The 26,071-nt window shown below is 40.5% G+C and overlaps 1 protein-coding gene across 3 annotated transcripts in view; it reads left to right on the top strand.

The window, feature by feature from the left end:
- C2CD3 (C2 domain containing 3 centriole elongation regulator) overlaps positions 1-26,071 on the top strand; it is a 116,594-nt gene that overhangs the window by 47,138 nt on the left and 43,385 nt on the right. For all 3 annotated transcript variants that reach the window (XM_081061698.1, XM_081061697.1, XM_081061699.1), the window contains exons 15-24: positions 1,767-1,918; positions 3,852-4,098; positions 6,578-6,758; positions 8,369-8,552; positions 9,721-9,893; positions 10,696-10,819; positions 15,382-15,650; positions 16,210-16,299; positions 19,230-19,841; positions 23,141-23,479. In XM_081061698.1, the coding sequence (XP_080917824.1) occupies positions 1,767-1,918; positions 3,852-4,098; positions 6,578-6,758; positions 8,369-8,552; positions 9,721-9,893; positions 10,696-10,819; positions 15,382-15,650; positions 16,210-16,299; positions 19,230-19,841; positions 23,141-23,479 (2,371 nt within the window). The remainder of the gene's footprint in view (positions 1-1,766; positions 1,919-3,851; positions 4,099-6,577; positions 6,759-8,368; positions 8,553-9,720; positions 9,894-10,695; positions 10,820-15,381; positions 15,651-16,209; positions 16,300-19,229; positions 19,842-23,140; positions 23,480-26,071) is intronic.

Genomic DNA, 26,071 nt, shown 5'->3' with positions numbered 1-26,071 from the left:
CACAGCTCCAGCTCTCATTTATATGCCTTCCAAATCTACACTTCTCTGTAGCCAGACATTCCTCTCTAGTTTCAGTCTCTACATCGAATTGCCTGCTAGTCGATCCCCACCTGGACTTCTCAAAAGCCCTTTTACACTTGGCACCTAACACATCACCTGGCATATCACAGGTATTCAATAAATATGTGTAAATGAAAAAATAAATTCAAATATGAATTCATTATTCCTTCCAAATCTGTTTCTCCCCCTGTTTGTCCTAATGCATATTATAATTTACTTAGAACCCCAAGCGGAATCTAAAAGTTATCTTTGACTCTTTCTTACATAATTATTCACCAAATCCAACAGATGCTTCAAACTTAGTTATCTCTGGAATAAATCCTCTTATCTCCACTTCATTGCCATTGCTTTCATTCAGGCTCTCATTCTCATCCCAAATAGCCTTCAGACTGGCCTACTGGTTTGTGGCCGCTCCCTGTCCCTTCCTTCCTCTATGCACCAATAGGAATGATCTTTGTAAAACACTAAACTGAATATTTTATAATACTTTCCTGCTTCAAACTTTTCAGCGATTTCTCTATAGCCTTCTTGGTAGAGTCCAAATCCTTAGTTTGGACTACAAGACCCTTTAAGAACTGTCTATACTTCTCTAGTCTCCACTTTTGCCGCTCTTCACTCCAGTAGTCCAGTTATGCTCAGCTACTTGTGGTTTCCTGCCTTTACATGTGCTGTTCCTTCTGCGTGGAATTTCCTCTCAGTTTTCATGACTTCTATTAGGCAGAGCTGTTTGTACTAGTTAATTCCTGCTCATCCTTAAGATTTAGGGTTACTTTCTCCCACCAGTTCTCTCTGAAATCTCCCTGTTTGTAGGTTAGATTGATGTGTTCTCGTTTTTTGGGAGGAGGGGTAAGGGGAATTCAGGGAACAGAAATGTGCTCGGGGTACCTTATGTAATTGGAATTTCTTTGGTGGATACAAAAGTAGCTCTGCTCTGGTTCTCTGCTCTTCTGGTATCTTCCTCTCATCAGGTCGTATATCATTTCTGGTTTTACCCTTTTGCCTCTCACGTTTTCTATTGGTTTCATCACTGGGGCGTATCTCACCTCTCCTCTGCTGTTGCAGTTGTACTATACTTTGGGTTCCTTGAAATTGGGTGGGTCTTTGATTCTGTCAATTAATTTGACTGACTTGCCCTTGGCTCTAGAGCTCTGGTTCTCGTTGTGACTTCTCTTTTATCTTTTATCTATCAGGTGGCTGGCCAATCTGGAGTCATTTTACACTGAAAATCCAGATGAACAGTTGGCCTTGCTATTTACCATGACACCTACTGGGCAGAGCTTTTTGCACAGGGCCATACCAGCCAACCAGTGGATTGGCTGCCCTTTGATTGGTTGCTCAACCCCTGTCTAGTCAGTAGCCATTTTTGTTTCAGAAGCAGCAGTCTTTTAGCAGAGGTTTACAAATGGGTCATTTTGCCTTTGGAAGGTTGAACGAATTGGCAGGCACCGTGATTGACATGTCTGACAGCTTTCTGTGTGTCCATGATGCCCTAGCTATGTGAGCTTTGTCGTCACAGAACTCATACCATTTTGTATTTAACCACAGACACTGGACTATGGCTTCAGACTGAGGATGCAGATTGATTCAGCTCCTAGCACTGTTCATGGCATACAGTAGACTTTCAGTAAATGTGTGTTGAATAAAAGTATACATTAATCATTTGTCTCAGGTGTGGGCTTTTGTCTTTTGGCTCTTTCTCTCCCCAGGTGATTCCTGTCTCTCTGTCTCCCAAGTACCTGGAAAGACTAAAGAACAATGTGATGGTAATCGAAACTTGGAACAAGGTGCGGAGCCCAGGACAGGACAAGCTGCTCGGGCTGGTGAAACTCCCCCTCCATCAGTTTTACATGTCATTCAAGTAAATAGGATCTTTTGGAGTATTCTTTATTTTACATCTTTAACTTTGTATGGACTGAAAAGGAATTCTTTTGGTTTGCAAACATGACTAGCCCAGTAAGTCCTTGGAGAACTTTTTTCAATTTTACCGTAGTTCCTGCCCTTTCTCCTATGTTAAAGCAGTCTTACAGATACTGCTTACCATGTTTTGGACCCTCTGCTAAGAACCTTATCTCCCATCAAGTCATTTAATCCTCACAACAATCCTCTGAGGCAGGTAACTTTTATTTTCCTTATTTCACAGGTGAGTTAACAGGCACAGAGAAGTTCAATAATATGTCGTATATATCCTAAGTAGTGTAACCAGGTTAGAACCCGGAGAGCCTGACTCGAGAGTCCACTCTCCTCCTGAAGAAGCTCTACTGCCAAAGGTTACTGCCTGACAAAACTAATCGTTCATCTCTCTTTCACAAAACTTTAGTATTGTTCACATCAGCTATTTGCTCCATTTCACTACTGAGGATTGTCTTTTAGACCTTCAGATTTGATTACTGTACCTCATTTATCACTACTAGATGCGGTGTTGATTTTTCTGAAGGCTATTTCTATCCTCAGTACGGACTTCATTTTTCGTGTTGATTCAAGATGCTGATTTTTCATTCTTTTAGCACTGACCTCTTTCCTAACAGCCTTCTCATGGATCTGTGTTTTAAATGCTGTCTTTTGTATTTTACAAAGAGCACTTTTGTGGGCACTGTCTCATGTGAGCTTTTCTCTAACCCCTAGGAAGTATTACCATTACCCCCATTTTACAAATGAAATTTGTCCTTTAATTTGGAGAAGTCAGCCTTTGTGACTTTCTTCTCATCATCTGTAAAATGAGGGTGCTGATAGATCCCCTGTCTTTCTTGGAGCAATTGTGAGATGCTAGTGAGAAAATAAATGGGTAAGCCTTTGGGAACAATTAAATCTTATTGATGGTAACATTGGAAGGCATGGTCAGGCTAAGGAGTAATGCGGGAATCATGATACCACTGCCAGCTGTAGGCTTTGGGCGTTTCCCCCCTTTTTCCTCAGTTGTGATATTTGTCTGGTCTGGTTTTCCCCTTCCCTTCTCTTTTCATTAGACCCCATTCTTTGCTGAGAGAGCGTACAATAGTAGCTACCAATTACTGAGCACTTACCATGTACCAAGCATCATATTTGGTATTTTATACTTGTTCTCTCACTTGAGTCCTAACAACAGCCCCTTGATGGAAGTTTTATTACCTACAGTTTACAGATGAGGAAATAGACTTAGAAAGGTTAAATTGATTACTTAGTGCCATATAACAAGTAAGGAGCAGAGTTAGGATTCAGTATGGTATAATGAAGAGCATTTGGACTTTTTCGCATCTGTTAATAGTGGATAATGTCTACCTTTCATAGTGGACTTTTTCGCATCTGTTAATAGTGGATAATGTCTACCTTTGCAGTGTGAGAAGGATTATAGAAACTCTGTTCAAGTGCTTATCACATAGTAAGCACTCGGCAGATGGCATTATTGGTCATATTATCTAAATCAGACCTGCCAGACTCCGAAGTCCGTATTTTTTCTAGTTGGCCTCACTGCCCACCTGTAAAACAGTGCAGTTCAGCTGGGCTCTACTGAGAGAGTGCTCACCCTCAGACACTGTGCTTGCGGCCACGATGATACCGAGGTAAATCAGACACATTATCTGCCCTGAGATTTCTGCATTTGGAACTTATCTGCCTATTTGATGGATTATGGATACAATGATGTTTTTTCCAAACCACCATTACTTTCCTAATTATAGATCCATTTTTTACAAACTGAGAAAATGAGCCAAGTGAAATTAGAAATTTGCCAAGTGAAATGAGCCATCGAAATTAAGCAACTCTGTAACATGATTAACGGTTGTTGTTTGCTCATGTACAATTTTCTCTCCCTTTAGAGACCCCAAGATTTCTCGCCTGCTGCTGGATGCTCAGTACCCAGTTGTTGCTGTCGACAGCTACATGCCTGTGGTTGATGTGTTCTCAGGCCAGCAAACCGGGAGTCTTCGAGTCTTTTTAGCCATGGGTTCTTCGGATCAGATAATGGCACTACAGAGATTGAAGAATGAAGAAGGAACACTTCCTCCCTTCAGCCCTAGGCCAGCCCATTTACTAGACCAGCCGTCTGTAGCGTCCGTTGCTATGGTAGTGACTAACACTTGATTGTTTACAAAAACCATAATCTCATTTTAAGTTGTATAACTGTGAAGTTTCGATATGTTTATGTTGTGAAATCATTATCACAGTCAAGCTAATTAACATATCCATCATTTCACCTACCATGTTTCCCCAAAAATAAGTCCTAGCATGATTTTTCAGGATGACATCCCCTGAACATAAGCCTTAATGCGTCTTTTGGAGCAAAAATTAATATAAGAGCTGGTCTTATTTTCGGGAAACACAGTAGTTACCTTCTTTTGTGTGTGTGGTGAGAACACTTAGATCTACTCTCAGCAAATTTCAAGTATCATAACCTCATTTTATCTTGCATATTTAGTGCAACCATTGCCCCAAATCCTTATTTCAGTGGTGAAAGGCTTAACGAAAGAACATACTTGCACTTCAGTGCTTGCTATGGATCAAAAGAATCATTGATATTTTTCTTTATGGCTTAAATGAATATCTGTATCCCTCTGAGTTCCTTGAATTTTTAATGAAAATCTAATTGGACAGCCAGATCTTAATTCTCTAAATTACTAACTTAATTGCCTTTAAAAAAATATTGAGGTGAACCTGAAACTGCTCTAAAAATATTGTCTTAATTTAAAAAAATAATGATAATCTAGGGGAAAAAATTAAGGGTCGGGGGGATACAGAGTGATACCAAATGTAAGCCAGCAAAATCTTACTCTGTTTCTTAACCAAATCCATGTTGGAAAGTTACAGTGAAGTTCCTTCCCTTTCTAATAACTTAAAAGTAATTTGTTTGGTGTAGTGCTATGTAATTGAGAAAGCATCTTGATATACTTTATCGTGTTTCTTTTCCTAAGCACTACATGAGGTGGGTCATTGTCATTGTTTTTTAGAGGTGATGTAACAGAATCAAAGAGATGGTGTTACTTGTCCAGGGTCCCATAGCTTAAATGGGAGAATTGGGCTTCAGACACAGGTCTTCTGACTCAGTCCACTATGTCGTGTCCTATTGTATCTTACATTTGGTGTCTCTTGGTACCTCGTGTAGCCAAATCTCAGTCTCTACACCATTTAACAACATTTAACTATGTTGTTTTTCAGTCTGAATCTGAGTGACTAATTTACTGTCTAGCAAAGAAAGAACTATTAGAAAAATATCTTAGTAGGTTGTTGTTTATTTGTTATGAATGCTAAACTTTTCTGTTTTTTAATATATTAGTGTTTATCAATAAGTAGTGTTTTATTTTTATTTAAAAAATGACATAAAATCACAAATTTAAAAAAAATCATCTATGATATTCCCAAATCTTATTAGATGTTATATGGCCCTCACATTGCAGTGTAGACTGAGATTTTGTTAAATTCCATACTAAACGGTAGAAAATGTTACTCACTATATTCACCCAAGAAGTCCTTGGAAAATTGGATATCAACAAATACAATTGTTTTTCCTTACACTCATAAGTCCCTCATCCAGTTCAGCATCTGCAGAACTGAATTATTAAATTACTGTAATACTGTATGACCACATTAAACAGCTGCTGTAATTCAGAGAGGTTATTTTTCCTATATTTTTCTTCTCTGGGGAATCAACTTACAAGTTTTATGTTTCTATAAGGATGGTTTTTGAGCAGATATCGATGACATGTGTTTTCAGATTTCAAAGCAAAGACCTAATACAATCTCTGTTCCAGTTTTATTGGATTAGTAGTTCAAATGTTAAATATGTATAAATCATACAGTCTGACCCTTATCTGAATCCTGAATTTCCCCTTTGAACATTCCCAATAGTCAAGTCTCTAGTGTCTGCTGAGGCCGTATAGAATACAGGTAAAGAACTTTAGCTCTGGAGTCAGACTACCTAAGTTCAAACCCTGGTTCGACTGTCATTAGCTACTCATGTTAAATGATCTAATGTAAATGAACGGTTTAGTATAGTGCTTGGGTCATAGTAAATAATAACTATAGTAGTAATTGTTATTGGTAGAAGTACTTTCACTAACAGTGTATTCACTACCTCTCCAAGTAGACCTTACCATTAATGAACAGTTTTGGTGTTATTCCTAACTTTATTGAAAACAATATTAAGTAAATTAATACCAGTTTGCTTCAAACATGTGTTCCTTATCCTAATAAGGAAATAGCCTTCTATTTTAGTGTACTGAGAATTAGGAAAAGATGTTGAATTTTATCAAATGGCTTTTTAGCCTTTATTGAAATAGTAATTTGTTTCCTTTTTATTAATGTACTAGATTACAATTATGGATATCATTGTACTGACCCAGTCTCACAGTCTAGAATAAATCCATCTTAATCTGATTACAGTGAGCAGTTGTGAGATTTATATACAACGAAAATTAAGTATCTGTTTTAATATCAGCTAATTAATTGTGCTGATTTCTTCATCTATCCTCAGATTTCATAGGGAAGCAGGAATATTCCAAGCAAGTTGCTCTTTAAAGTTCACCAGTCTCTCTGTTTTATTTACTAGGCAAAGGACCAAGGAAATGGATTGATGGAGCACCACTTTGAGCTTCACATAGAAAAAGTTAAAGGGCTAGCCCCTCTTCAGGCAACAGTCTGGGGAGAAGCAGATTGTTACATCCAATACTACTTTCCAGTTCAAGGCTCGCAATCCAGTGTGCTCAACGGACCTGAGTTTATTGAAGATGGTAGGTTTGAAAGATTAGATCACCTTATTCTTGTACTTGCGTTGGATATACTTAGGAATTTTTTTCCCCTGTAGTCTTACCTGGGCAGTACAGGAGATAGCCTAAGTGTTTATTTTTCTTAAAAATTTTTTGGGAACTTTTATTGTGATTTGACTTCAAATGTATGGGAAAGTTGTGAAAATAGTACAAACAACTTCTCTGTTGGGGTGGCCGGATGGCTCAGTTGGTTAGAGCGCGAGCTCTCAACAAGGTTGCCGGTTCTATTCCCCCATGGGATGGTGGGCTGCCCCTCCTGCAACTAAGATTGAGAGCAGCAACTGGACTTGGAGCTGGGCTGCTGCACTCTCCAGGGCTAGATTGAAGACAGTGACTTGGAGCTGATGGGCCCTGGAGAAACACACTTCCCCAATATTCCCCAATAAAAATTAAAAAGAAAAAAGAACTCTATACCCTTTACCTACATCTATCTCAATTATTTACATCTTTTCCCATCTTATATCATTTATATGCCTACTCACTCTTACCGTCTATAAACATACAGTTGATTCTCACTATCCACAGTAGTTATATTCTATAAAGGTTTCAAGAACACTGAATTAGAGAATACTAAACCATTGTTCCTGGGGGAAATATATACATACACATATCTCACAGAGCTCATTATCTTAAATCCTCAAAACAACTTACCTTGATTGATTCAATTTTCTTTATTTTACAAAAGAGACAACAAGGTTCAGAAGTGTGAATGACTGAGGCCACCTCACTAGCAAGTGCCAAGGTTGGCATTTGTACCTCATCCAACTGGCCCCAGAGCCAGAGCATTTTGCACTACACTCTCCCCTACCTCCGTCTTCTGGTCATTTCTGAGAGCGGAAACAAGAAGGCAGAGTGTCGCCTTATTTGACCTCATCTTGGAATGAGCAAGTTGGTGATTCAAATTTTTTTGCCATTCTGAATAAGTCAGCAAATACCTGTAGAAGTGCTGCCAGTGTTAGTTTTGAGGTTCAAGTAACAGACTTGTATCCAGAATATATAAAGAACTCTTAAAAATCATTAATGGAAAGATAATTCAATTAAAAAATATGCAACAGATCTGAATAGACATTTCTCCACAGACATACAAATGGCCAATGAAAAGATATTTAACATCATTAGTCATTAGGGAAATGCAAATCAAAACCACAATGAGATACCACTTCACATCCATTAAGATGGCTATAATTTAAAAAAAACACACAGACTAACAAGTGTTGGCAAGGATGTGGAGAAATTGGAACCCTCATTCATTGTCCTCCAACAAGGGATTTCTTCTGTATTATCATGAGACCTTAAATATCATAGCTAGTAGGGAAATGGACCTGTTAGGAGCAACACAGTCTGAAGATACAGATTCTGGCTCCAGGTCTGACCTATTCGCTCTGAGACGTTTGGGTTCACTGTGTACCCTCAAGGTGTCCATATCCTCATCTATGAAGTAGGAGTAATATCAGCTTTGTTTTCTTTACCGTGAGGTAAAATTGCATGATACTGGATATTGACATACTGTCTTACTACATATACAACACTAAAAGATGTGTTGGAGTATTCTGAATTACTTTGCTTTTCCGCAGGAATCACTCTGAAGCCTTTCAGATCTGCAACCACACTCTGTGTTCCAGATCCCATCTTTAACAGTGAGCACCATCACTCTCTCCTGCTGCCAACTGAAGTTCCAGTGCAAAGGCTCCTGCTCAGTGCCTTCTCTGCACATGCGCTCGTGCCTGGAGGTGGAGTCCACTTTGAAATCTGGTGCAGGTACAGTGTGGGGAAGCCAATCCCGTGCCTGGGAAGGAAATACACAATCATAGAGCATCGTTCCCTTAACTCATGTCGTAGACTTTGGCAGATTGCAGGAAAGCTAATGGCATGAAAACAAGTGTTTACCCTTCCCCTTTGCATCCCCACCCCGAAAAAACCAACGGAAATTGCTAAGAGAGTATAAATAAAAGGAGAGGAAACAGATCTAAGGAAGAGTACCATCCACTTGCCAGAAACTTCCTGAACAGAATCAGGTGGAAATTAGGTTTGCTAACTTTGTGATCTAAGAATGGGATTTTTTTAATATATAGATTTTATTGGGGAAGGGGAACAGGACTTTGTTGGGGAACAGTGTGCACTTCCAGGACTTTTTTCCAAGTCAAGTTGTTGTCCTTTCAGTCTTAGTTGTGGAGGGCGCAGCTCAGCTCAAGGTCCAGTTGCCGTTGCTAGTTGCAGGGGGTGCAGCCCACCATCCCTTGCGGGAGTTGAACTGGCAACCTTGTGGTTGAGAGCCAGTGCTCCAACCAACTGAGCCATCTGGGAGGCAGCTCAGCTCAAGGTGCCATGTTCAATCTTAGTTGCAGGGGGCGGAGCCTACCATCCCTTGCGGGACTCAAGGAATTGAACTGGCAACCTTGTGGCTGAGAGCCCACTGGCCCATGTGGGAATTGAACCGGCAGCCTTCGGAGTTAGGAGCACGGAGCTCCAACCGCCTGAGCCACCGGGCCGGCCCAAGAATGGAATGTTTTGACATGAAAGGGAAGTAGTGTAGATATTAAAAGGTCCTCATTACCCCTCCAAATTTGAGGGGCTTGGGCGTGAAGCCAAAAGAAGAGATTAGGACTGCTCCACCTAGAAGCACTTGTGCTATGGCAGGATTGGTGCTTTCAGGAGTGGCTGCTCCCAGAGGTCCAGGCCAGGTGCAGTTACCTCAGAAAGAAACCTGTGGGAAGACAGGCTTTGTCCTGAACACAGGGTATCATTTATGGGGTTCCTTCTCCACGTATTGGGCAGTAAAGCCAGCCAGACACGACCATAGCTGTATATCACAAATACAGATCGGGCTACAAAGATAACTAGATATTGAAAGTTGATCCCTGGGGCAGACTGAATCAGTCATCCACCCAATTCTTCCAACTGACAGCTTGTGCTTTGTGGCTTACAGATACTATTATCCTAATGTGAGAGACCAGATGGTTGCCAAAGGAACCTTGCCATTATCGAGGATCTGTGCCATGGTCACCAGGCAGCACCGTGAGGATGTGGGAATACAGACCTTTAATCTCCCTTTAACCCCCAGGGTTGAGAACAGGAAGGAACTGAGGAACCAATCATCAGGTAATTGAAGACGAGCTTGTTTTTCCCTTTCAAAGTCATAAACTGGGAATTCACTGTAAGAGAAGTGATTTAAAATTGGAAGGAATTAGTTAGAATTTGAATTAATTAGAGTTTGGAGTTTTAAATTATATCTAGCAGGATGACCTACCCTCCCAGGTACATCCTAGACAACTGAGATTAGCCTCCTAAGTCAAGTTACTGTGCATGCTTGCTGGAGAGTGTCTGCCAAAACAAAAGGTTTTATCTTGCCATGGTTAAGAGTGAGTTGTTCTTCCTTACCCTCACTGATCAGCTTTTTATGTCATTCCTTAAAGCTTTCCCTAAAATGTGATAGTGGGATAGTAGAATTTTTTTTTAAGAGTGTTTAAGGTGGTAGTAGTGGCAGGAGGGTGATAGAAGTATAGGGATATGAAAACCCTTTAAAAGTTTAAAAAGAAAAAAGGCTAGAGGCCATCTCAATTCCGTAAAAATAACTGGGATTTTAGAAACTCGGGGATTAAGTTCTGCCTCTGATAGTTGCATGATCTCGGCAGGCAATTGAATCTCTGAGCCATGGTTTCTTGGATGTAGAGTGAAAAGAGGAACTTCTGTTCTGCCTTTATTAATCCCAATGTACAATAATGGGATATGATTCTGAATGTAATGGACAGATTCTCTCACTTCTAAAGCCCCTATTGTTCATTAGGATTATAATGTTTACGCTCGTCCTTCCTTCCTTCCTGGCCAGGACTTGGACTTCGGTAGAACAGAGATTCAACCCAGCCACCTGTGTATCTTTTTTCCTTTTGTCCTCATGCTTCAGGTTTACTGGATGTGGGCCTAAGGTACAGGTGTATTCCAAGGACAGCAGAGGGAGTTCTTGCTGCGCGCGCTGTCTCCATCTCCGTCCAGATTATCAGAGCCTGTGGTCTTCAAGCAGCAGCCAAGTAAGTCCGCCTTAGAAAAGCAATTCTCAAACAGTTTTCCGCTGCAGTCCTCAAGATACATGGTGCTCGGATACACAAAACTTTCTTTTTTTTTTTTTAAATTTTACTGGGTAACAGTGTGTTTTTCCAGGGCCCATCAGCTCCAAGTCGTTGTCCTTCAATCTAGCTGTGGAGGGCGCAGCTCAGCTCCAAGTCCAGTCGCCGTTTTGCGTCTTAGGTGCAGGGGGTGCAGCCCACCATCCCATGTGGGAATTGAACCGTCAAGCTTGTTGTTAAGACCTCACACTCTAACCAACTGAGCCATCCAGCCGTCCCACAAAACTTTCTTGTGTACAACTTCCAGTTTGTTAACCACAACTCTGCTTTTTTCTTTTTCTCTTAAGAAAGCATATAAGAACGTAAGTGAATAAATCACTTGCAAGCTTTGCTATAATATTTTAACTGTTATTAGCCACTTAGTTCCTTGACCTTGTCCAACGACTTTATCCTCTACCCTACGTAATCACTTGTTCCCTCAGTCATACCCTCCACCCTGAAACCATGCCAGGACCAATCACTACAACTCTTCTGTCATCTCATGTTCTGTCTCTGGAAGCCACCTTCTGGTTTTCCAGCTTGTTCCCCTTCAAGTCTGTTCTCAATACAGAAGCCAGCGATCCTGTGGAAACTTAAGTCAGATCTTGACACACTTCTGTGTAAAAACCCACCAATGACTTTCCATGTCATTCAGAGTAAAAGCCAGCCTCCTTAAGGTGGTGGTAAGACGCCACTGATCTGACCCCGTTATCTTTGTAAACTCATCTCTTCCTATTAGTCTTCCCCTCTGCGCACTCCACTCCTTCTTAGTGCTTCTGTACACACCAAGTTCTTTTCCTCTCAGGCTGTCTTGCTGTTGTCTCTGCCTGGAACACTAGTTCTGTATATAAACAGCATGGCCCTCTTTACCTCCTTTGGGTGTTTGCTCATATTTCTCTACCTTGATTGTTCTTCCTTTTGTCCACTAAACAAAGTCCTATTTTCTTTCAATACTTTGCAGCTCCTTTGCAGCCTTCCTTTATCTCTTTCTGCATGTAGGCCGAATTGGTACTTTGTCCTTTGTCTACTAGCACCTTGGCTGCAGCACATATCACTCTGTTGAAGTTATTTACATGCATGACTTTTCCTCCGCGAGGCCGAGGTGCTGTAGTCACAGACAGTGCCCGCCTCTCCACCGCACAGAACAGATGCTCAGCAAGAAAGAGAACTAGGTCACGCTCCTGCTGCAGACTAGTTCCCTTCGGACGTGAGTTCCAGAGAGAAGCAGCAAGTGTGCCTTAACTTTTTCCTTTGGAACTTAGATTAAACAATAACTTTATAGTCTCTGAACAACTAATTGAATTACTGCCTGTGTGAGATCTGACACCGAAGCAGCTGGTAAAATGTTCATTCTGGTTAGTGTTTTTCCTCACTAAATCCTCTAAATAGACTTTTTCAATAATTGCCTGACAACATCTTAGTCTTGATACCAGGGCAGTTTTGAAATCATGTCACTCCCTCGCATTAAAACTTTTGATGGTTTTCTGTTGTCAGTAGCAGTGGTCTCCTAATTTTAATTATGTATTCATATTAATAGAAACATTAAAATTTAGCATACTTTCCAAATATGTGTATACTTATTAATGTATAAATCATCTTCATGTATTACTATACTAATATATTAAATACATTAGAAAAACATGTCAGAGTAGTAAAACTTTAATATATCAGATAACATGTATAATTTTTAGTATTTTCTTCCTATGCCCAAATAGTTTACCCTATGAACCCCTAGGTTGTATATAATCCACTTTAGGGACTACTGGTCCTCAGGATAAGGTCCAATGTGCTCAACTTGGCATTCAAGGCCCTTTAAAATATCTTACTCTGAGTCTTGAAAGAAGAGTCGGACTTATCAAAATACCTAACAGAGCTGAAAATTATTCTGGTCACAGAGAAGAACTTATATGCAAAGGCATGGAGGTATGAAACTTGTGTATCTACAGTACCTGTTCTTTGTAAGATGCAGCCAAGGTCAGAATTCTTAAATATGGTGTTAAATTTAATTGGCAGAGAAAGACTTGGAATTTAGATGCTCAGTAGATCTGAAAGAGACTGAATAATAGATAAGAAACTCAGTCGTCCCTTTCTCTGGAGACCTGTGAGGAAGGTCAGATTGGATGGCAGGCAGTTTGTTGTCAGTCCCACATTGGGTCTGTGTTACAGTTTCAAGAAGGAAGGGCAAGAAGCCAGGCCAGTTCTCATACTACATTCTTCTGGTAGGTTGGGAGAGTTCCACAGGATGTGAGATAAAGCGTGGTATAATGGAAACAGAATAGCACTAGAAATTGGACCCATTGGCTTCTCGTCCCACCCCTGTCTCCTACTGGCTGTGCATGATCTTGGGCTCATTTCTTTACCTTTCAGAGTGTCTTTATCTGAAAATGGAAATTATGAACACCTCCCCTGATTTTCTAAGGATTACTGTAAACATGAACAAATATAGTCACTTTATAAACGACCAACTTCTATACCAATGTATGGGTTTTGTGATTACTTCCATTTGTATAGATAATTAATGTTACTTTTATTAGCCAGTAGAATGTAGTAAAATGAGAAATAAGTTTTACGTTGCCTCTTATTGAAGACAGGAATTCTTGGTGTTCAAACCTTCCTCCTTTGAATCGTCACTCTGGTATCCAGATAGCAGGTGCTGTGAAGTAAAGCCTTCTCTCACCAGGAGACACCAACCTTCATTTATGTGCCAGTCGTCTTCCTGAAATACATTTTCAGTGTCTATGTAAAGAAGGCACTCCTTTCTTATTCACTTGAGTCTTCTGACTCACCTGATCTTTAACTGAGAGTGAGTAGAAAGTTCCTTGGACATAGCCAGCGGTTTTTAAGTTCCATGAGGGTAGGAAATTATGGTTATCTTACTACAGTATATCTAGCTTTGAACCCAGTGCATGACACCTACAGCAGACGCTCAGCAAGTAATTATTGAACGAATAAATACAGACCAACTTGGGGCCCAAACTCTTCTGTCATATCACTGCCATCTCTGAGAGTTTCCTGGTAAGAGTCTTTTTACTGCCCATAGGCAGGTTCTCTGCTTTGTGTATACCGGGGGTGCCAGAAAAAATGTATACACATGACTTGTGTTCATCTTTTGTTATCGGTATATATTGAGTATTACAATTTTAATACAGCTGTATCCTTTCTTAAAATGTGTATACATTTTTTTGGCACTCTCTGTATTATCTGTTCTAATTTTTTACAACACTGAGTAGTTTATCCTTATTTTTTAGCCACTGCTAACATCTGATTTATTTCCATCTTATTTTTTCTAGGCATAATATATATTTCATAGTATGTTGTTGTATGGATAGATACCAATCTACCGATAATGACCATTTTGGGTTAATTTCCTTAGAAAATGAAATTGCAACAGATACTAAAGGATACACACCTTTAGTATCCATTGTATCCTTATGCTTTCCTCATTTTGGCGAATAGGAAACTGAAACTTGGAAGAGGCTGCATAACTTGTCCATGGGCGCACAGTAAATGTGTGGCCAGGATTCAAACCCAAATGTGTATAACTCCAAATTATTACCCTCTTCTGATGTGTATACCAAAAATAGTACGAATTTTAGAGAAGGAACCCTAAAGTTGGCTTCAAAAGGAGGCGACCTCTTTGCTTAAATGTCAATTTTATACCGTTGAGGAATTTAGGGTCAGGAAGTTTGTCTCATACCCACACACAAAAGATATGACTACTCTTTATGAGTATCACTTAAAGGTGGGTAGATTTTGTCTGTATTTGGGGACCATCTGTACTGAGAAAGAGAAAAGCGGCCCTCGACGTCTGAGAACTGATCTGCCACTCATAGCTAGGCTTTGGTGTTTTCCTGTTGAGCATAAACGATCTCACAGAACCCCAGCCTCAGACAAGGCTGCTCTGTGACCATGCTCAAGTGAGACAAAAATAAGACTATGACACAGTCTTGTGTGAGCACAAACCAGAAAAGGTCATTATGAAAACCACAAAATACCCAGCATTCCTCCACCGTGGCTAACGTGAGTGATTGCTGCTGCTTTACACATTACAGTTTTAACCTTATTCTAGCCTTCCCTCCTTCTAGGTAAGATTGATTAACAGCATCCTCGAACACTCCTTCAAATCACATAACATGAACCCAGTGCTATAAGTCCTTTCTGATACCTTCTTACTAAGATGCCCCATGATTCCCTAGGGTGTGTGTTCTCCCTCATTGCAATGGACAGTAAGCCCAACTTGTTCAACTACAATTGGTTCCTGGTTGTCTTTGACTGAAAGGCGTTGATAGTACAGTGGAGTGTCCTTGGAGTGAGACTCTGGTAGACAGATGAATGTTCTCTTCCCACCCCTATGCACACACACTCTGATAGCCAGATTACTGAGAGCACACTGTAGCACTGCCAAAAGCATGGTAGAAATGTTTTCTAGGCAGTCAAGCTGATTTCTGATATTACCTTCTTCTCCTTCCCACCCCTCTCCCCTACAGGGCTTTGGCTGAGCAGGAACCCTCTCTCCAGTTCAGTGCTACAGTTGGGGTCAATTCCTTTGTCACTATTCATCTGTCCTTCCTGCCCAAGACAGAACAGCGCCAAACCCGCCCCGTGGCCTGTACCTTCTGCCCTGAGTTCTCCCATCATGCCGAGTTCTCGTGTAACTTAGTAACTCAGCACTGCAGTGGAGAGGCCTGTTTCCTGGCAGAGCTGTTAGAGTTTGCAGAGGTCACTTGTGCTATTTATCATGAAGATACCAAGTCAGGTGAGCACCAAATGACTCATCACAACTAGAATTAAAAGGGGCTCTGTGTTGAATGTTATAGCCTTCCTAGGAGATACATGCTGAAGTATTCAGGGGTGAAGGGTCATATTCTCTGCAGCTTACTTTTGAAGTATATAGCAAAAATAAATAGAATATGTATTGAGTGTGTATGTGTGTGTGTGAGAGACTGTAGAGAGAGATAAAGCAAATGTGTCAAGATGTTACTAGGTGAATCTAGCTGAAGCGTATATAGAAGTTCATTGTCATATTCTTGAAGCTTTTCTGTATGCCTGAATTTTTTTCAAAATTAAATGATTTAAAATTATATTTACACACACACACACACACACACACACACACACACACACACACAACTAATGATTTAATTAAAAATGATTTAGAGGGCATTTACGCTTTGACTGGAGCAAGATGATCTCTAATACCTCTTCCAACATGGAGATTTAGCGAGTGTATATGCAGGGTTATGTGAATATATGTAAGTATAAACTCTTTGGTCTGTAAACCACCAAATAATTTCTTTTTTTGTTTGTTCTGACAGCCAGTGATATAACCAGTATCCAGTCATTCAAAGATTATCTGCTCGGAGTAGTAAAGGTTCCGACAAAAGAGCTGCTAGTGAAGAGATCTGGTAAGGACTGTAGATTATTCTAATCCTACCTTTTCCCATTCACTTTCCTGCAAAAGATCACTTGTCTGGCTCCCTTGCAAGATAAGCAAAAGGAAACACAATCTCTTAATACATGCCACTAAATTCTCCCCCAGTTACCTCACAAGTTTTCCCAAAAGCGTTTGAAGACCTCTCCTAATCATGTCAAAGTTCTTGCTCTTCTGATAAAGTTCAAAACATTGTACTGTCATCTTATTCTAGGAAAGATGATGGTGCTGCTGCAAATAATAAATATGGCGGTATCCATAACATGATATAGCACTTGGGGAAATATTTTCTTAAAACTTGTTTGAGCCTCGTGATAACCCAGCCTGGCAGAGATACAGGATGTTGTTCTTTTCATACAGATGAGAAAACTTAGGCTCACAGAGGTTAAGTGATTTGCCAAAACCACACAGTTAGTGAGTGGCAGTACTGAAAATCAAATCTAGCTTTGCCCATTCTCTTTCACTATACTCTCCTTTCTCACTAAAGAAGGAATAAAGATAAGAGGTGAAGACGCAACCACCAAGGCAGTTGGGAAATATTGGTCTCCTCCTACTTGTTACTAGCTTGGTGACCTTGACAAAGTGACTGTGACCTCTCTCAGCCCCAGTTTTCTTAGCTCCTGGATGGAGACAGTTAATCCTGACAAGTCTACAAGGTAGGAATTGACTAGGATAAAGTACTTGATACATAGTAGGCACTCGGTAATATGTTTGTTTTGCTTCTCTTGCCCATTTTCCTCCCTAGGATTGTGTAATCTAGTTTACAAAATTCTGTCACACATCTCCCAAGTTTAATTATAAATTGAAATTTGAGCAGTACTCTAACAAACAGGTACGATGTGCCTGCCAGAGAGAAGTCTGTGCAACTTGATAGAGGGTTTAAGTCTCACTTCTGTCACTTACTGTTAGTGATCTAGAAAAAGTCACTTCGTCTCTCAGATCCATAGTTTCCTCATCTGTAAAAATGGAAACAATAAGGTCTACTTTGCAAGATTACTGAACCACTCCATGAAATTACACACATAAAGGATCTTGGCGTGGGGCTAGGCACACAAGAAACCTCAGTTTCCTTCTGAAACTTACTACAGAGTTTGTCAAGCAACAGGCATCATCTGGCCTGTTCCCATCTGGGAAGTCCCATCTCTACAAATCAAATTTAACCCCTTGGAAATAAAACTTTTTAGACAGTTTGGGATATATCATTTGCCTTTGTTTTCAGAGTATTCTAAAGTGAACATTCTATTTTCTTTCCTCCTGCCGATAATCTCAATTATAGAATCATCTAGCAGTTCTTAAGTGCTGAAATGGTGTGAAATGTTATGTGTATGTGCATTTCTGCATTTTTCTGGAGATAGTAGCTTTCATTAGAGCCATACAGGTCTGTCACCAAAAATTGTTTAGAACCGCTGTTAGGCCATGGGGAAATTAATACTCAGGGAGGAGACGTTATTAAAGCTAAGGCCATAGGTGCTTAGACTGGCCAAGCCAGAGGAATCTTAGAGATCAACATATTCATCCTCCTTATTCAAGGGACAAAAAATACGAAGGCCCAGAAAATTATACCTTTTCCAAAAGTCAGAAAGCCATAAGTGACCTTTGGCAAATTAATTTCAATAAGTCTTAATCTTCTCACCTATAAAGTATAATTAATGAAACCTTTCTCAGAAAACTGCTGTGTATATTATTGTACCAATCCACAGTTTGTTTTACATAATTGTGAAATCCAAAAAGATCAGAAAATCGGAAATTTTTTATTAACTCATTAAGCAGCCAAATCTGACCTCAACTGACAGACTGTTTAGTCTTTAATTATGCCTGATTGTATAAAGTTTGGTTGGAACACATTATAGACATTCATTTACATATTGTCTGTGGCCACTTTCTCAACTACAGCAGCATAGATGAGTAATTGCAACAGAGACCATATGACCCAAAAGCCTAAAATATTTCCTGTCTGGCCTTTTACAGAATAAGTTTACCAACAACCTCTGGCTGATATGATCACTGACTGTTACATAATATTCACTTTATATACCATGTCACCTTTCTAAAATCTGAAAAAAATCCTAAATTCAGAAACAAATCTGGCCCTAAGGGTTTCAGGTAAGATATTGTGGCCCTATAGTAGGTGGAGTGTAGGCTTTGGAGCCAGCTAGACCCAGGCTCAAACCCTAGCTCTGCCACTCGGTGGCTGTGATAACTTGGGCAGGTCTCTGGAATTCCATTTTCTCTTCCATACAGTACAGATTCTTGTCCCACTTAATTCTCAGCACTTCATAGGGTTATCAGGAGAATTAAATGAAGTAGTACATATTACTAAACACTAGGAGAATATCTGACACATAGTAAATACTCAACAGAGTAGCTGTTACTACTTTGAAATCTAGTGCCTGGTCCTTGGTATATGTTCACTACATGGCAGTGCCTTGGTGGAGGACCTGGGACTAGACGCCACATTTCCTGATTTCGTGTTCCTTGCCTTTTTGATTGTACTCAGCACCATAATAACATTTCACATTTTTTTTAATAGCACTTCTCTTTGAAAGCTCTTCTCAAACCAGTATCTCATTTGATGATCTTAGAAACTTTCTCTGGTAGGCAAGATCAGCACTCATTTTCCCATTTGTCAAGTAAGGAAACTAAGGCTAAGAGAAATTAATGGCTTATCCAGACTGAACTACTAGTTTGCGGCTAAGCCAGGGAGAGAATTCAGGTCTTCCAGCTCCTCGCCTCTGTTCTTCCACCTGATCTCATTGCCTTTCAGGGGTCAGATGAAACAACGACAGTGCACTGCGAATATGTTTTCTGTTCTGTCTTGAGCCAAGGTGATGGTGGCTCTGGGCTGGAAAGTGGGTCAGTCTTTTTACTTTTAAGACAATAATGGACCGTCTTTTCTCCCATAAGGGATCACAGGATGGTATCCTATCATTTTACCAGAAGATGGAGTCATGCCTCACGGTTTGGAGCTCATGCAGAAGATTGTGGGTGGTCTGGAGCTTTCAGTTTCCTTCACCCATCCTGGAGACAGAGAGCGGGTGTTGGAAGCTGCTGAGCTGTTAGGCTGGAGCTTTGAGAAGAACCTGAAGGATCTTGTCAAGATGGACGAAGAGGAGCCAGCACAGCCAGCCACTATCACCATCGCCACACCACGGCTCTGGCTGCCCATCCATTGCGTGCTGCTTGCCGGCCAGAAGCACATTCACAAGAGCACATATTTCTACCTCCGCTACAAGCTATATGATCATGAAGGCTTTTGGACCCCTCTTAAGAAGCCTAAGGAATCTACAGACAAAAAGCAGGTCATGGTCACTTTTAAGGTATCCAAAAGAGCCGAAGTCACTAGGGGCCCTTCACTGCTTTGGTACTTCAGGGAGGAGAGATTAGAGATCCAAGTGTGGCGGGCTTATGGCAATGACAGTGTGGAGAGGCCCCACCAAACGGACAGCTGGATTGGCTCCGCCTATGTGGACCTGGCCAGACTTGGGGAGAGGACAGCAAGGACACTAACTGTCAGCGGTAAGTGAAGACCCAGCCTCAGCTCTTGTGCTTTGAGCACGTGCTCTGTGACACGCACTATGTGAGACACGCTTTCAGGCATGATTTTATTTGATCCTCCCAGCAATCCTGTGAGAGAGGTATCAGACCTATTTCACAGTCATGAAAATGGGGGCTCAGAGAGGCTGGGTAACTGCCCAGGGTCACAGGCTAGTAAGTGTTCTTTCCATTATTGTGTGCTGACAGATTAATAGTAATTTAGTAATGCTTCTCATAACTAAAGAGATTACCAAAGAAAGAGGTTTGCTGGCTGCTTAAAAAGGGGCATTCCCTAGAGACAGTATACCTTGGTAGGACCACCACAGCTCTAAGAACTGGGTGAACTTGTAGCTTTAGTGTAAATCCAAATGTATCCGATTTTTGCACCTAACATGGTGCCTACAACATTGTAAGTACTCAGTTACCATGTGTAATATAATGAGTGAATTTAGGGGACTCCCTTTATCCACATGTAGGAGAGCCTGTATGAAAATCTAGAATGCTAGTTTTTTATATACACTGAGAAGCATACTTGCTAATGAAATTAGGATGTCCTTTCTGGTCAGCATATCTTGGAATCAAAAAGAAAATCTAAACAGTAGTTGGTTCACAGTGTAGAAAGGAAAAAAGGTAACATTTTGCAATTGGCATTATGTACGAGGTACTTGACTTTCAAACATTTGTTCAATACTTGGTACATGTACTTGGCTCTGGGGATTCAATGATGAGTAAGAAATAGTCCCTGACCTGAATAAGTTTATAGTCTAATGGGACAGCAGAGTAGCAAGTAAACAATTATAGCAAGCATAAGAGCTGGGAGGAAGGTTTTTTCAGGGGTGCTGTGAGCACAAGGACGCAACATCTCTTGGTTTAAAGGACAGCATCTTAGGGAACGGGACTCGAGTTTCAAAGGATTTAGGAAAAAGCCAAGAAAAGGGGGAGAGAAGGATGTTTTAAAAGGGAACAGCATGTGTGAAGACAGAGGCAAGAAGCAGTTTGATACATTTTAGGCACGATAAGTAATTTGGTTCTGCAGGATCCTAAGTTAGACAGGTTGGGAAATGATGGGAGATGAAGCTGGAGAGGTGGGCAAGAGAACTACTACATTGAAGGCTGCTTCTAAGAAGAAGAGTTTGGACTTTATTCTGAGCTATGGAAAACAGTTATAACAAGTTCTGAATTGAAGAGTGACATAGCTTTGCTTACGAGAAAAATAAGTGTAGTAACTATATGCAGAACGAATTGGAGATGGCCAGACCAGATTTTTTTACAAACATGCTATTTATTCACCATAACATTCCTGTAAGGTTATTTCCCACTCTCGCCATGCAATTGAAGAAGCAAAGTCACAACCCGATTTTAGCTGTTAGCCTTGTGCTCTGACCTTGTTGTTGAGCAGGTCACCCTGCGGAAGGAGGAGAACTGAGTATCCCAGGTTCTCTGCTTCTCTCTGGACCCAGCAGGTATAAGTCTGGCTCTGTTGAGCACCTCATCAAATGCCATGTGCCCTGTTTTATCTGGGCTTATGGCTTAGAGTCACTTTAGAGATTGCAGAAAAGGGCCTTGAAGTGAGCTTGCTCACTTGAACTAAAGTTCATAAAGACAGACTTTTGTTGTTGTTGTTAATATCAGGTGTACAAAGCAACATAATAGCTGGACATTTACACCCTTCACAAAGTGATAACTGCCCTCCCCAAAGCTACTACCTCTCTGACATCTTATATAACTGTTATAATACTATTGACTATCTTCCTTATACCATACTTCTCCTACCGTGACTACACACACACACACACACACACACACATACACACAACATACACACACTTTTGCTTGACAAACAATATTAGTCTACTTCAGCCTCAGTTGTACAGGGTGTTGATTATACATCTACACAGTCTGTGAAGTGATGCCATTGATAAGTCCAGTGTCCATTGCCTGTGTGGCACCCTTCATAATCTTGACAACTTGTTGATTATATTCCTTGACATTGTTGATTATATTCCTCATACTGTATTTCATGTCCCCAGGACTAAATTGTGTCTACTAATTTACTCTTTCTAATCCCTTCACCTCCCCCATCCTCTTCCCACTCCCATCTGCTGAAGAAAGTAGGTTTGGGACACTGAATATGGATTTAAGGATCAGAACAAAAAACACAAATACCTCTTTCTATTGAGTGATACCAAAGGTGGTATTTAATTTTTAAGATCATCCATGTACCTCATACTTCTCCACATCCCACCAGTCTAAGCTTTTTATGCTCTTGTAAAAGGGCCTTGTATAAGGCGTAGCATTTGACGTATTTGCTGAGTGAGTCAGTCAGTCCATCCAACCATCCTTCCAATTACTGTTAAGTTTCTGGAGGATAAGGATTTAACTATGTTGCTTTTGGTGTCTTCCCTCCTATGACTTGCCCTTAGTTTCTGCTTGTGATAATCATAATTTATTCATTGTGTGAAAGAAAACAGGTTACCTAAAAATAGAAGACAGGAAAGGTTCCGTCTTACTGCTATCTGTGAATCCATTAACTCTGTTTTCCTGAATTGAGTCTAATGAAGCAAACTTTGAGATTCTGAAAGAACTATTAGTGCCTTCTACTTTATAAATAAAATCTCATGTTAACATCCAGCAAGCCAGGAAAGCTCAAATCCCTGTGTTTAAATCTGCTCCTTAATGAAAAAGTCATCTTGGCACTTACTAAACCCCTCTGAGATTCTGGCACATGAAAAACATTGAACAAATATTAATTCCTTACTGTTCTTTCTTGCTTCCTCTGCCACGCTCTCCTTCTTCCTTATAAATGATCTCCAGGTCTACTGCTAGAACATATTTAGTTGGTGAAACAGGCTAAACTCTGAGTATCAGGGCAGCTCCCCGATGAGGAGAAGTCCTAAGAACAAGAGTCAGTGGAACTTGTGGAAGAGAAGACAGGCCACTCCTGATTTCATAAAAGTATTGGACTTTGAAAGGGCTTCAGAAGTCGTCTAAGTCTAGTTGCCCCTCAGCACATAAATCCCTTCCACGATAGCTCTTCCTGGTCGTCATTTGCCTTTGGCTTCAAATCAGAGCTCTCACTACTTTCCATTATTGGAGGAGGGGGAGTAAAAATTTTCCCACTGTATACTAACTTTGCAGGGTTTTTTGCAAATTGGTATTTGGGGCCCGTAAGCCTACCCAAACAGAAAGGGCCATGCGCACTGTCGTGGACGTCCCCTCCAAGGTCTGAGAGTGTCCGTGGTGTCTGCTGGCTTCGCTTATTCTCCTCCCTCCTTTTGCAGGTGTGTATCCTCTATTTGGACGGAATGCTTCCAACCTCTCAGGAGCCGTCTTGCGAGTTCATGTGGTTCTTTCTCCTCTTTCCCCATACCCTGAGCCCACTCATGAGCTGGACTCAATGGACTGCAGTAGCCACAGTGAGTCTGAGCAACCCCCCAGAAGGAATGATGAGATTCAGCTCTCTCTACCACCTGGCCACCAGAAGTCTCCTGCCTCCGCCCAGGTCCCCTGCGATAGCACCGCCGCTGGAGTCTGTCCAGCCCAGGAGGGCCCTGCTGAGTTTGATGGAACTTTTGCAGTCAGTATCCTGGTAGAAAGAGCAATGCACTTGAGCTTGAAAGGTATGCTCTGCTCACTTATTTAGAAATACATATCTGACTCCTCAGGCTATCTTCACAGATCTTTCAAATCGTGGCAGGATCTGCCAGAACTGTTAACCATCTTAATCCATAATTATATTTCTCAAGCCTAAAGATTTAAGCAACATGAAAGCCTTTCTGAACATAAGTGGACCTTGTCAGTTTTCCTAATTTGACATATAAATTTCGCAATCCAGAAATCTGAGTATCAGCAGATACTTCTCTTTTCCTTATCTACCGTCAAATTGTCAGATTCATTAGATTGCTCTCTCTCTCAGATTTCTTAGATCTCATCCTTCTTTTCCATTGCTATCAATTCAGGTCTTCTTCATTATGCAGCTAGGGCCAAGGTATCTTAACACAGGATCTATAAAACCGCCAAGGGAACCAAAGATTAAAATCAGGGCTGGTGAATTGGATAGGAAAATAATTACATCTTACTTTTATTAATGTTTAACTAAAGTTTAACATTTCGTCTAATTGTGAATGTAGGCAATAGACCCTGGTAATATTAACAGTACCTGTGACGTTGTCAACAGTAGAAATCACAGGTATTTTTGTATCTCATTGTAGTTATTGCAGATTCTTAGAAAATCATTTATACCTAGTATTTCAAAGTTCAGTAATTAAACCTCCAGTCAGATCTTATTATACATTAGGAAAGCATATATATTACCATATCACAGTTTTCTTAGTGTTTCAATAAATATGTCGATATAATTTGATTTTTATGTAATCCTGTGGATTTTATATTATGAATTTTTTTTAAAAAGCACTGTTAAGAGAAGATCCCTATGGGCGGCCGGGTGGCTCAGTTGGTTAGAGCACGAGCTCAGGGCTGCCGATTCAATTCCCACACAGGCCAGTGAGCTGTGCCCTCCACAACTAGATTGACGACAACGAGCTGCCGCTGAGCTTCCTGACAGGCGGCCAGAGGGCTCAGTTGGTTAGAGCGCGAGCTCTTAACAAGGTTGCCGGTTCAATTCCCATATGGGATGGTGGGCTGTGCCACTGCAACTAAAGATTGAAAACGGCAACTGGACTTGGAACTGAGCTTTGCCCTCCACAGCTAGATTGAGGGATAACGAGTTGGAGCTGATGGGCCCTGGAGAAACACACTGTGCCCCAGTATTCCCCAATAAAATTAAAATAAAAAAAAATAAAAAGAGCCCCATAGACCTCACCAGACAGCCAAAGGAGTCCATGGCAGAAAGAATCCTTGTCCTACCTTTACTCAGCTTATAATTGCTCCTAAAATTTTCCCTTTGCCATCACCCATCTCTTTTACAGCCTGGCTAATTCCATCGCCTGTCTTAAGACAAAACTCAAGCACTGCCATTTACTAGAGAGTTTCCCTAACCTCAAGGCCCCCCACAGTACTAAAATTTTCTGCATGGTTTTCTTCTCCACTAGATATGAGCTGTTTAAGCGTTTCTTATTCATTCATTCAGCAACAAAACTTTTATCGTATTTGCTGTGTGCGAGCACTGTCCATGGTGCTGGGAATAAAGTAGTGAACAAAACAGATGGAAATCATGTACTCGTGAAGCTTAGTAGGAATATAGTCAGGTCTGTTTCCTTGCCAGTATGTTTGTGTGTGTGTGTGTGTGACGTTGACCAAGTTATTGTCTCTTTCTGTACCTTGGAATTCTCAGATATAAATGGCTGGGTTTAACAGTTCTGAGATGTATGATGGCTATGAGAGCCAGCAACCATAGCCTTACGAATCCAGATGTTTCAGTAATCTTTGTGTATCAGAGGCCGTGAAACATTTTATCTCAGGACAAACTCTTCTCCAAGTACAGTTTTGCTTTGCTGTATTAAAGATACTGAGACACCAGAGGAGTGACAAAATTGGCAAACAGTTTTTGCTTTTTTACTGGCCCACCAGAGCAGCCTATTTTTGACAACTTGATATATAAAAACTGATTTTTTTAAAAGAGAAAAATCAGTGCATGAATGAATTTAAGGAAAGTACATAAAACCATTGATTTTTTTTTACAAGAATTATTTTGGTTTTTTACTTCATTGAAAATAAAATTTAATATACAAAAATATGATTTACATCCCATTTTCAGGGCCGTCCCCATATTACAAAAAGCGAAATGTACTTGTAATTTTTCAATTAGATAGTGAGTTTGTTTTTTAAAATATAACTTGGCAAGGTAATTTGACAGTAATTTATTGAGCATATCCTTATTCTCTATTCTCATTTTTGTAAGTTAATTATCTCATTTAGTCCTTATGACAAGTGGGAGTATGATATGAATGGATTACAGCACATACCTGTTTTATAAATGAGGAAATTGAGGATCAAAAAGGTTAAGTGATGTGAGTTATACACTTAATAAGCTTTGCAAAGCCAGAATTTGAATCCAGTTAGGTCTGGATCTAAAGCCCATGCTCTTTCCTTTATACCATCCTGCCTCTCATATACGAGATGTAGCCGTGTTTGCCAGGTTGGCGTGTCGACACTCTGTTTACCAGTCATTCAACCCCAAGTGGGGCGGGTATCACACCCAGTTCTGTGATTACATTGCGAGAACGGTAGTTCAATTCAGCAAGTAGTAAATC

The sequence above is a fragment of the Rhinolophus hipposideros genome (genome assembly GCF_964194185.1).
Source record: "Rhinolophus hipposideros genome assembly, chromosome: 10".
NCBI classification, from domain to species: Eukaryota; Metazoa; Chordata; class Mammalia; order Chiroptera; family Rhinolophidae; genus Rhinolophus; species Rhinolophus hipposideros.
The sequence above is the reverse complement of the archived record's forward strand: the minus strand, read 5'-3'. Positions and strand labels throughout refer to the sequence as shown.